The sequence below is a fragment of the Rosa chinensis genome, chromosome 2 (assembly GCF_002994745.2).
Source record: "Rosa chinensis cultivar Old Blush chromosome 2, RchiOBHm-V2, whole genome shotgun sequence".
Lineage (NCBI taxonomy): Eukaryota > Viridiplantae > Streptophyta > Magnoliopsida > Rosales > Rosaceae > Rosa > Rosa chinensis.
The window spans coordinates 44,949,271-44,961,123 of record NC_037089.1 but is presented as its reverse complement, the minus strand read 5'-3'; the positions used below and the strand labels follow the sequence as shown (position 1 = coordinate 44,961,123).

General features: G+C 37.6%; 3 protein-coding genes across 4 annotated transcripts; 1 reads left to right on the top strand and 2 right to left on the bottom strand.

Annotated features, from left to right (window-relative positions):
• Nucleotides 1-2,657: 2,657 nt before the first annotated feature.
• On the bottom strand, nt 2,658-3,830 carry LOC112190610. The gene is made up of 3 exons (XM_024330061.2): nt 3,690-3,830; nt 3,556-3,600; nt 2,658-3,446 (listed from the first exon to the last, which is right to left on the bottom strand). The coding sequence occupies exons 1-3, from the start codon at nt 3,804-3,806 to the stop codon at nt 3,105-3,107; spliced, it is 504 nt and encodes a 167-aa protein (XP_024185829.1). The 5' UTR covers nt 3,807-3,830; the 3' UTR covers nt 2,658-3,104.
• A 787-nt stretch (nt 3,831-4,617) lies between these two features.
• LOC112190180 lies at nt 4,618-6,124 on the bottom strand. Of its 2 annotated transcripts, XM_024329605.2 has the most exons (4): nt 5,956-6,124; nt 5,815-5,859; nt 5,289-5,731; nt 4,618-5,195 (listed from the first exon to the last, which is right to left on the bottom strand). In XM_024329605.2, the coding sequence occupies exons 1-3, from the start codon at nt 6,082-6,084 to the stop codon at nt 5,300-5,302; spliced, it is 606 nt and encodes a 201-aa protein (XP_024185373.1). In that variant the 5' UTR covers nt 6,085-6,124; the 3' UTR covers nt 4,618-5,195; nt 5,289-5,299. The 2 variants fall into 2 exon arrangements, with proteins under 2 accessions (XP_024185373.1, XP_024185372.1); XM_024329604.2 differs by having other exon boundaries at nt 4,619-5,731.
• Nucleotides 6,125-10,906: 4,782 nt separating this feature from the next.
• On the top strand, nt 10,907-11,503 carry LOC112190846. Its single transcript, XM_024330347.2, has one exon. The coding sequence runs from the start codon at nt 10,933-10,935 to the stop codon at nt 11,335-11,337; it is 405 nt and encodes a 134-aa protein (XP_024186115.1). The 5' UTR covers nt 10,907-10,932; the 3' UTR covers nt 11,338-11,503.
• The last annotated feature ends 350 nt before the right edge of the window (nt 11,504-11,853 follow it).

Below are 11,853 nucleotides of genomic sequence, written 5' to 3'. Positions count from 1 at the left end.
ATAGAAAATCAACTATAGTATTTGTGATTGGATTTCATTCATATGGATGTGGTTTTGATCATTGTTCCTTGCGTTCCACCCTTGTATATATGTTATTACATTTTCTTTATTTTATTTATTTTAATTTTTTATTTTATAATCCTAAACCCCCCCCCCTTTTTGTGTTTACTTGTATATTTTTTTTTCTTTGTTTTATTTTTGTAAATAATATTTTATACTTATTTGAATTCTTTATTTGTTTTTACAATTACAGGTGTACCCTCAATCCCCGATCAGCTGCTTGATTTTCTATCGTTGGATTGCAACGGTTAAATCATTTGAGCGGTTGGATTTTTTTTCAAATGCATGCATTGCATCAGCAACTATGTTAATCATTATAGAGTATTATCAAATTTTCTTTGAATGTGTAATATGAAATGGGATCAACAAAAATTAAATAGAAAACAATACCGTAGATAATTTGTCTAAACAGATTCACAAGGTCAGAATCATGAAATTTATTAATGACATCAACAATACAAGAATATGTGTTCCACTAGAGAAAAAACAGATAAGATTATGAGCTAGCTTGAGTTCAGAGGACATCATGATTCACAAGATTGATGAACTCAAAGCTGTAAATGGCGAATGAACAAAGGAAATGTGAAATTGCATGAAACAAGTCAACACTTATCAATCATCAAATTTCTGGAATTTGGCTCAAGATGGAAGAGAATCCTTCATGAATTGAACTCATCAGCGGTATAGGAACACAACCTTGCAAGGAAAAACTGAATCTTAAAGGAAATATGGCATAAAACCTCGAATTAGAATCAAATAACAATGGTATCTCATAATAGGATATTCGATGAACAATAAGAAATCGTACCTTGATTGGGAATGATTTAACCGTTGGATTATCATGATTTTCAAGAACAGCAGAGAAGACACAATTTCAAACAAGTTTCACGAAGAAGTCATGATGAAATGAATATCAAAAGATGTAGTCTCTAAGCCTCGAAGTTGGCTGACGGAAATAGTAGTAAGAGGTTCTTGTAGATTCCTCAATTGAGTATTCAATAGACGTGATATCCAGAAATGTTGAAGGTTCTTTTAGGCTACATAAATCATGGAATTTTTGCTGGGTTTTAGAGGAACTTGAAGTCAGATGGAAGGGTTGTGTACCAAGGTGAAGGGAGCGAGAAGATTATGAAAGATTGACACGTTTACTAAGTTGAATGATAAGTAGCTATAAACTTGTAATCATCCAAATAGATAATGTCACCATTCTAGCTATTAAGTTGTTCAAGTCATATCTTAACTACAACGGAAAAAAAAAAATTACAACCATATCAAAAAATTCAAGGTCTCACAATCAAGGGTTTCTTGGCATGTCTTGTGTGTAATAATTATGGATACTAGATCTCAGCTAAAATTTGTTATACGAAGTATTTTTTCTAGTTGAGAAAAAATCATCCATGGCGCAAACTTCCAAAATTGCTCAATAATGAAATTGAGACCTAGAGGCCCCCAAAAGAGTTGTCTAGTGATGACATATTGTTGGAATGAGCTATCAATATTCCATAATTAATTAGAATACCACACCAATAATGTACTAACAAATTCTTCTTCATCGCACCTTGATCGTCTCTAAAACTCACCCCCAATTTACTGGTGATGCACCATCAAAGTTCACTTTCAGTATGCCCTGAACCGGAGGCTTCCATTACACAGGATTATGTAGTGTCACAGCAATAGAATTGCTCATCGTTGTGTTGCACGTAATAAATTCGTTCTACCATTCTCCCACGGTTTGAAACAGTATAGTAGGTTCAAGAGGAATTGACATCTATATATAAAATATAAAATGTACAATTTAGTGATAACACATATAATCGAACATGTATTGAGATTTAACATCTTATAAAATTTATGTTCCAAAAGAAAAGAAAAGAAAAGAAAAAATCTTTTGAAGTTTGCTTGATTTAGAGTTTTAGACGGCTGATCATTTGACTAGAAGTTAATAACGCTGCCATTTGAAACTTCAGATCTGTTTTTGGGATTTGGCTCCTTCCACTTCCCCGCCCGAGCCTCTAGTTTTGTATTTTTGGCCAAATTTGGTAAAAACCAGATCAATATTTTATAAATAAAATACTCCCTCCCTCCCTCTTGTCCTTCCCTCCCTAATCCCTCCTTGAAACTATTCCCTCCTTGAAACTAAAATTCGAAACCCAACACTTTTACCCGCCTTTTACCTGAAAATACAGAAAAGTTAGAAAACAATGAAAACTTTCGAACATCCCTCCAAAATAAAATCTCTGAATTGCAGACTTTACAAATAGCTCTCTCACTCCTTCCTTCCCTACCCAACTCCTCCATCTCCAAAAGCATCTCTCACAAATCTCAAACACTAACCATTGCTAATGGAGGCCAATGCTTGCTGTGACCAGGTCCACAGCAACAAAGAGAACATCCCCCCATTGTTTTCTGCCGATGCAAAGTCGACCAGCCCATTTCCTCAAACTGGGTCGTTGTCATCGTCTGGGTCTTGGAAGAAGAACTGTAAGAAACTAAGGTCGAGGAGGAAGCCTCTTGCTGACATTACCAACCTCTACCTCTGGCAATACCAATTAAACACCAATGCACTCCAACCAAATCCAAGAGTAACTACTCCCTCCTCTGCCTCAAATCCTAGAAAAAGGAAATCAATTCAGGAGGCTAACAGTACCACCATCCAAGTCACCAACTCCAAATCCAAGTCTCTCAGGATGGGTTTCAGATAATTTACCTGTAATTGCTTTACATTATTGTTGTTTCTTTCGAATTGGGGGTAATGAACTTGTTCTTGGTGTGACTTTTGGGTTGATTCCTCATCAATCATCAAAAATATTACTAGTCAATTTCAACTTTGTGCTTATTTGTTGGTCTTGTAAGAACACCATAGTGCTTAAAATTCTTACAAAAAAAGTAAAATACCAAATCAATTTTGTAATGAAAATCCAGTGCCCAAAAACTACAAAGATTCCAGTTGTCACGCCACGAACTCGTTGCTAATGGCGAGAGGACCGAATACCCTCGACACGCACTAGTCGTGAAAAAACTAATAGACGGAAATACCCCTAGGCTTAGGCGAAATTTACCAGATCGGCCACTTTAGCAGTCCGCTTCCTCTTCCGCGCCGATCTCTTCTTGGTCGGTCCGGGAGCAGAAACGATCACGCTGTGGGCTGCGGTGGACGGCGAGTAGTGTTGGAACTGGACGGCGCCGTTTGGGGGAGGAGGGGACTGGTCCTCCCACGAACTGAGGGTATGGATGGAGGTGATGCAACAGTCTTGCCAGTTGAGATCGCTGAGGTCGGCGAAGACGTCATCCATCTTCGTCGTCACAAACGGCGAGATGTAGTCCCTAAGCGTGGAGCGGCACGGGTTCAACAGCTGCAGTGAGTTCACGGCGTCGCTCAGAAGCTTCTACACAGTCCAAAAATGGCGAAAAATGTATATCGATCGTAATTAAATTTCCAGTAGATCGATTTCGACGAAATTAGAGAAAATAAAGTTGATGAGGGATGAATTCAACCTTGTGAACTTTGTGGATCTTCTTGTAGCCGTGCATGCTGATGATCTGATCGGGAAAACGAAACTCCGGAAATCAAAATGAAATTCGATTAATTATGATGAAAATGGAATTGAGGAGCTCGATAGAGGAAGGACCTGATTGAGATGGCTGACGGTGAGGTGGAGGTGGGAGCCAGACTGGAGGAGAAGGAGGTAATCATCCAGAGACATCTTCGCATTCGCGTTATTCTTAGCCTTGCTCGCCATCTCCATCAGCGTCTGCTAACTTCTCCTGTATATAATTGCCCACAGGTGTGTGCAGATGGATGCCACGTGTCGTCTCATGCTTGGAAATGCATATTGGCATTCCAACAGTAAATAGGGAATATGATTTACACATGGAAATGGGTGCAACCGAATTTCCCTGAGAGTAACAAAAAAATTTTTTGCGAATGAACTTGTATAAATTTGTTCTTATGAATGATCAATAGTCACACGCGTTCGTCCGTCACGAAATTTGGTTATGTTGAGAACATAATGAATATTTTTAATAATAGTTCGAATATTTTGAATATCATTTTGTCTAAATATATAATCGATAAACTTATTGTCAATCAAATTTTTAGATATATTAAAATAAAAACTTAATCTCGGGTTAGAGAACTTTAGTCTAAGTCTAAATTTTTAGCACCAAGCCACCAATGATAAAGGTGATGCATATTAACATCTTTGATGAATTTTAGAGGCTTCAAATTCATCTCATGTGACATCCATTAAATTTTAGCTTCAATGAGATTGCCCTTCAACATTTAAAATGAGTACGTGCATGTTGAAAAAGCATAGGGATTTTGGGTCCAATGAACAACAATACATAGAATCCTAGAATCTAGGGTCCGACTTGTCAATAAACTCACTGATTTCTAGACTCCCAAATCTGCAAATTTGTCACAACAAATTTTACATTTGTATTTTTTGAAAAAAAATCGAAAAAAAGAACCATTACAACTATTAGAAGTGAGGTACTCATTTACGAGCAAAGGAACACTTCATGAAGAGACGGTCAATATCTTCATAGTCAACTCCTCCGCACATTGGTTATTTTTTCAATTAAAGTTCAAAAACACTTTTTTTCCAAAACAAGCTCTTATCACAATTATGTCACAAAACCAAGCAAAATCTTCACTTTTCAAGAGACGTTCAATTTCCATATCTTTTTAAGTACCTGAGCTCTTTTATTTGATGAAAAGGTAACTGAGCTCTTGGATAACTTACTTCATTAGTTCATTTTTAATTTGTAGTCATTGCAGCTGATACTACATTAGGATAATGTCCCCAAAAAGATTCATGTAAAAGGAACCCAAAATTTTATGAACAATGTCAGCAGAAACTATTATACTAAGATACTAGTAGTCATTAACAACTCAAACAATACTACCACTAATATCATCAATTAGTGATGAAAGTGTAATTTGCAATCCAAAAAATTTCTGTTGAGCTCTCAGATTATTATCTCAACAGATACCAAAAGACTCCCTGCCACTGTATGAACTAAATTACAGAAACAACCCTTAGTTTTTACGAATATCGCAGATCTACCACTAACCAACAACTTTGAGAGGCTGCGTTACCAAACTCCATCCAAAACGACTGTAAATGCTTTCTCTGTTTGCAGGAAATCAACTCAAACGAAAATAGATACAAATGGTGAGAAACCAAAAACCGAAACGAAACGACGTCGTTTGAGCGTTTCATTACCTGAAAAGAATTCAACACGAATCCAACGAGACACAATCACAAGCAAGAGCGGCGGCGCCACCACCACCGTCGCTTTCCGATCTCATCCTCTGCCTCTTCACCACCGGATCAGCGCTCTCCTGAGCCCGTCTCTTCTTCCACTGCACCAGTTTCCTCAACGGCTCAGCCCTTCCCTGAAATGTAGTACCGGAAACGCCGCCGCCGTGGGAATCCAGAGCCGTGGGAGGCGATTGGTGGCTCTTCGAGCACTCGACGGCGTCGTTTAGTTGACACGAGCTCAGCGTTTTGATGGCGGTGACGCAGCACTCCTGCCAGCTCAGGTCGTTCATGTCCGCGACGACGTCGTTCAGAAAAGTGTTGACCGGCGGCGAGATGTAGTCCCGGAGCGTAGAGCGGCTCGGTTCCACCAGGTCAAGTGTGCTCACGGCGTCGCTCAGAACTTTCTACAGAGCCGAAAATGGTGAAAAAAAAAACCAAACGAACAAACAGATCGAGGACGCCACAGAGAGTGAGGAGGAATTTTTACCTTGTGAAGTCTGTGAAGTTTTTTGAATCCGTGCATGCTGATGATCTGCGCAACCAAAATTCACAGTTGAAATTTGAAAGAAAATTGGGAAAACTGTAACGAATTGATTTGAATTCAAGAAGAAGAAGAAGATCGACGAACCTGATTGAGGTGAGTGACGGTGAGGTGGAGGTTGGAGCGAGACTGAATGAGAAGGAGGTAGTCTTCCAGAGACATCTTCTCGCTTTGCCTTTTCGTCTTGCGTTGGCTTACATTCACCATATCCATCATCTTCTTCACTTTCTCACTGGCTCACTGCTGCTGCTTTAACTGACCGACCTTCCGTCCTGCTTTATATATGGGATCCACTTTTCAACTTCCGGCTCGGCTCGGCTCGAGTTGGTCTATTTATTTATAAATTTTTTGACGCTTTTGTGTTTCTATCTAGTAAAATGGTTTTCCGCGTAAAACTCAGTATTTCTAGTTTTCTACTGTTACATTTTTTTATCCCACACCATTTATTGCAAGGTTTGAAATTTTGGTATTTTGGATTTCTGAAAAATTGAAAACTTTTAAGTGTAGACGGAAATTTTGATAAATTTCGTTTTAAAGATATTTGAGATGCTGCTCAAATATCGATAAAGTCAAATCATGGAATTTTTTATGAAAATTACAGGTTTATGAAAAAATTAAACTTTTAACTTATGAGTACCTCAACATCTTAGAGAATTTTTTTCAATTTCTTCATCTAAGAAGATGATGATTTCCTTTCCTACTAGAGTTAACTTAGCTGTTAACTTAGACTTAGTTTGGGATTGCTGTGCTGTGAGAAGAAGCACTTCCGAACCTGCTGTGAGAGGAAGCACTTCCGAACCTGCTGTGAGATGAAGCACTTACGAACCTGCTGTGAGATGAAGCAGCTGAGGTGTTTGGTAAACTGTTTTTAAAAGTGTTGTGAGAACGAAAAGCAATTTCTAGGTGTTTGGTAAGTTGTAAAGCAAAAGTGCTTTGACTGGGTATAATTACTAAAATAGTCATACATACTAAGATATGCTATTTTAAAGTGTTTTCGCTTAAAATAACATGTGATTCACACAAGTAGACCGGAGCTATTCAAATTGCGCAATCCACTGTAAACAAATCTCTAATAACCCAATGAACACAAGTAGACCTTACTTTTTCTTTTCTTTTCCCATAATGTTTACATAAGAGGAAGAACAAAATCCAGTTCTAATTGATATACACACGACATGTCTCAGAAAGCAACCAAGAGTAGAGAATAGTAGAGAGAACACCAAGAATACAACCAAGAGATTTTATGTTATAAGTGAAAGCTTACATTCAGTTTAAATGCACCCCAAAAATCAGAAAAACCCATGAAAGCAAGCTTCAGAACGGAAATTTGAGCAAAAACCCACATAGCAGCATAATCAAAGAGATGAAATTAAAGGTGAAATAATTGGAGGGACTTAAATTGAATTGAAATAGAGTGACAGTCTCACTTACCTGTCTCTTCGTGCTTTGAAGATGTGGGAGACAGAGACAGAGAAAAGAGAGAGAAAAGCGAGACGGATGGTTTGAGAAAGATAGTAGACACAATCTCAATATGCAAACCAAATCATTACTAATCAATGGAACCCATTTGTGAATCTTGCCCAAAATCTACCAAATAGATTAAGGTTTTACCTCTAGAATCTAGAGGAGATGCTCGATGCTGCTGGGAGACGACGCTGCTCTATCAACTTTATGAGGATAATTGATGCTTGAACCATTCAATGATCATGGAGAAGGAAGAAGGGGTGCTGCGGCTGCGATTTGTTTTTGACGGCAAATAGAGGAGGCTGAGAATGGATACGCGAAGCCAACCTTCTCTGGCTCAACGTAAATTTTAGAAAAGGATGAGGACATAATAGGTAATTTGGTATAATTCATTAAAGATGCACTGTTCCTCCGTGTTTTTCTCAGAAGCAGCTCCAAAAGCAACCAAATCATAGCTTCTCAATATCAGCTTCGGGGAAAAGCTATTTGGACCAAAAGCAGCTTCTAGACAACTTTACCAAACACCATACCATAGACCCAAAAGCAGAAGCAGTCTGAAAAGCAGCTCCAAAATCAATCCCAAACTGAGCCTTATACTACTAGAGAAAACCCATTTGGGGCAAATTTTTTCGGGACGGACCAATTTATTGTCCACCAAACACATCTTTCTATGCTGCAAATAAGATGCTAAAAAGTTTGGGTATGTGATATAAGAAAGTCGATGCTTGTAAGCATGATTGTGAATTATTACAAGGAGCATGAAGATAAGAAAAAATGTCTCATGTGTAATGAGCCAAGATATAAACCTAGTGCCAACTCAAATGATGAGAATTTTTTTTTTTTTTAAAGATCCCACATAAAATGCTATGCTATTTTATATTGAAGCTCATATTATACAGGTTGTTTTTGTTGAAACATACAGCTAATATGAGGTAACATAGTGATAAATGGAAGGATGTAGCGGGTACTATAAGGCATTCGCCAAACTCCATTGCATGGAAGGAATTTGATAAGATGTATCCCAACTTTGTAGGAGAGTCACAAAATGTAGTTTAGGCCTTACAATTGATGCATCTAATCCGTAATTGGTATGAAAACATGAGTCTTTCTTACAGTATGTGGCCAGTGAACCATTAAAGCATCTTTAGCAATGCTAGCTATTTTTGAGTTAAATTTTAGCTAAAGTAACTAAAAAGTCATTTTGGCTAGCCATTTTAGAAATACGTCTGCATCAGTGCTCTCTATTATAGCTAGTTCTGATTTTTTTTTTTAAATGAAGATTTAAATAGTTTAAATATATTTATATGTTATATAAAATAACTCAATAGGAATGTTTTAAATTATAGAGAGGTTTATCTCGCTCTCTATATTTAGGAGCGAGATAGCTAAAAGTTATAATAGATAGCCACTTACTTAAGAGTCTGGTGCAGGAGCTAAAATATATAAAAAGCTAAACATGCTCTCCAAAATAGCTAAGGAGAAAAAATAAAGAGTTTGCTAAACATGCTCTAACAATTTACACCTTTTGATGTGTAAATTAATTAGGACTCAATATTCCATAATTAATTAAAATTTTGTTTCCTATTATAATTAGTTGACTTGAGGTATGAAGTGTGCCAAGTGATGGTTTCATCCCAATACACAATTGACAATTGGGCTTATTCATTACAAAAGGCAAAAAACAAAACATGATAAATTGATAACACATTACGACGTGAATAATTAATTTAGACTATGGACAGACGGTATTTCAATATGTTTATGGGGAGTGAAATTTGCACTCCTCAAACTACAATATGCACTCTCACTATCAATTTTAATATTTTTATATGTTCTCTTCACATGTCTTTTCGATATTGCCCTTACATATTACAACATTTTTCTTCACAGTCTCCCTCTCTCTCTCTCTCTCTCTCGATACTCTGCTTTCAGAGCAAAGAATCTTGGTTAAGCTAGAGATAGGAATTTATACAACTTGCCACACGTTTGGCGGAAGCGGCAACGACGGAGATGTAGTTGTGGTAGGTGGAGGACTGGAGGAGGAGGGTGACTCAAAGCAATAGCCGCTGCCGTGGAGGTAGAGGAGGAGGGGGAGCTTCCGGTCGGCGGATATGGGTAGGATTATGACAGCCGAGTTGGATGGGTCGGTTGAGATGGTGACGTGTTTGGATTAGACTCCGGTGGGACTTTGTCGAGGAGGGATGGGTTCGGTGGATGGTGCCGTCTTTGTGGATGGAAGAAGAGGAACTCGTGTTAGACCGTCGGAGTGATCGGCGACGACGACCATTGGAGAAATGGTAGAGTAGTGTTGACGGTGAATGATTGATTGAGAAGGTTTAATTGGGTGGGTGTAGTGTGGATTTATGCGGAGATTGAACTAATTGATCTGTGTATTTGTGAGTGAACTAATTGTGTTTGCATTGAACCAAAAAATAAAAAAAAACTTGCCACACGTTTGGAAGGGATGAGCATCAGCTGATCCAAGTCGTGGGATGTAGGAAGATGATATATTTGCAGGGTTTTCTCTTCTGCCTTCTAGAGTAAAAAGAAGCTCAATAAAACATCTAAGACATATGGTCATTCTTGAGAAAGCATAACCCAGAAAACAAAATCAAGTTTGAAAGATTTGTGTTTCAATTAAGTGTAGAATTTTGGTATCAATTTAGAAGATTTGTGTTTTAAAATCGGGCATCAATTTTGGTATCAATCCTTCTTCATTGTATTCATTTGGCAATGAATATGGGCAGTTTAATATTTTCTTCTGTTTTGGAGAGGATGATGATCAATAACTTAATATAGCAGATTCATATATCTAAACCAATTATTGATACAAAAGGTATTGTCAATATGGTTTTGCTTCTTGCATTTCAGCGATAGAAGAGAGATGAGAGAAAACTGAAAGAAGAAGAGATGAGATCGAGTAAAATAATAAGGGCAAATGTAGAATAGGATAATAAAAAGATAGAAATGGAAGTAAAAAATATTAAACAAATCAAAATGAGAGTGCAAATTTCACTCCCAATTTGCACTTCCCTTTCTTTAATAGCATAACAATAAGGTGTTGTATAAGTGTAATCTTGCTAAGTGGGGGGCCGTGCCTGGTTGGCTAGATTTGTTTATCTAGTGAAGTTATACTAAAGCTGCACCTTTAAACTCGAGTTTAGCTACCCAATGAGAACGATGAGTAGCAAATTACTAGATAAACCTTAAAATTATGATATTTATAAAATAAGAATGTATATACCTGTAACAACGTGTGTTTGAAATTACACTAGATATATTATAGATTCTCGGATTAACAAGAACGCGTAAGACATCACTAAAAAAACTCTATAAATCATTCAATTTTCTTGTATATTATTACGTGGCATCTATAATCGTGCCTTAATGATGGACAAAGTGAGTTAGGTGTAGTGATCAAAGTGAAACAAAGCTTGTGACGACTAGCACGAAACAGATACTTTGGTTTCCACCATATACTTTGTCCATGCATTTAGTATTGAACCATTTGAACGCATAATCAGCTATATAAATAGATAAGGCCTCATCTCCCTCTGAAACAAGAACTCTGCTCGTAGCTCCATACCTATACAATCAAACATGGCAGCAGAGAAAGTAGGAGGCATTGTGAAGAAAGGCCACGAGGAAGGCCAAAAATTAGCCACCTCAATCCTCCAACAATTCCAACTTCCTCAAGGAATTCTTCCACTGGCCGAAGTCATTGAAGTTGGATTCGTGGAGAGCACCGGGTACGTGTGGATTGTGCAAGCGAAGAAGGTCGAGCATGAGTTCAAGATGATTAGCAAGCTTGTGAGCTATGACACTGAAATAACGGGCTACGTCGAGAAGAAGAGGATCAAGAAACTCAAGGGAGTGAAGGCCAAGGAGCTCATGCTGTGGCCTCCAGTGAGTGAGATCACAGTTGATGAGCCACCCACTGGGAAGATTCACTTTAAGAGCCTTGCTGGGATCACTAAGACCTTCCCTGTTGAGGCATTTGCTTAATATGTATGTATGCATATACATATATAAGTTATGCCCAAATTGCTGTTCTTGTTCAAGTCCCTACTACATATGTGGCTATTTAGCTGAAGTGAGATGATATATCAATTGGAATTATCTTGTATATATCTCTGGATATATAGAGAGAATAAATCATTATCTGGAGGAAGTATATATTGGTTTAGTTAACCTTTTTTTTAAGTCTAACTATATCTCTTTTTATATTAAAGTCCTAAATATTTTGTTTTCTCATGCTAGGACCTTTGAATAGTAGGTAAGGTCAACCTAACTATATAGCTTTAGGGTTAGGGCTAGGGTTAGGGTTAAAGGTTAAGGTTAAGGTTAAGGAATAATCCTTCACAAAATTTGGAAACTCAAAAAACCAAGCTGAGAAGCAAAAAAATGTTTATATTTGAAAACTCATATGACAAGCCTTACAGAATATTGCCACTAACCAGCAGACATTTTACCCTTTTCTCTCTGTCCAAAATTCTCTGACAGAGAAACATTATAATTGAG

Bases quoted from the DNA above. Each gene is read 5' to 3' on its own strand.
- LOC112190180 (XM_024329605.2), bottom strand. From the start codon at position 6,084: ATGATGGATATGGTGAATGTAAGCCAACGCAAGACGAAAAGGCAAAGC. The intron at 5,860-5,955 runs GTTCGTCGATCT...TTGGTTGCGCAG, and splicing joins CCGTCACTCACCTCAATCAG to ATCATCAGCATGCACGGATT. The intron at 5,732-5,814 runs GTAAAAATTCCT...TCGGCTCTGTAG, and splicing joins AACTTCACAGACTTCACAAG to AAAGTTCTGAGCGACGCCGT.
- LOC112190846 (XM_024330347.2), top strand. From the start codon at position 10,933: ATGGCAGCAGAGAAAGTAGGAGGCATTGTGAAGAAAGGCCACGAGGAA.
- LOC112190610 (XM_024330061.2), bottom strand. From the start codon at position 3,806: ATGGAGATGGCGAGCAAGGCTAAGAATAACGCGAATGCGAAGATGTCT. The intron at 3,601-3,689 runs GTCCTTCCTCTA...TTTCCCGATCAG, and splicing joins CCGTCAGCCATCTCAATCAG to ATCATCAGCATGCACGGCTA. The intron at 3,447-3,555 runs GTTGAATTCATC...TGGACTGTGTAG, and splicing joins AGATCCACAAAGTTCACAAG to AAGCTTCTGAGCGACGCCGT.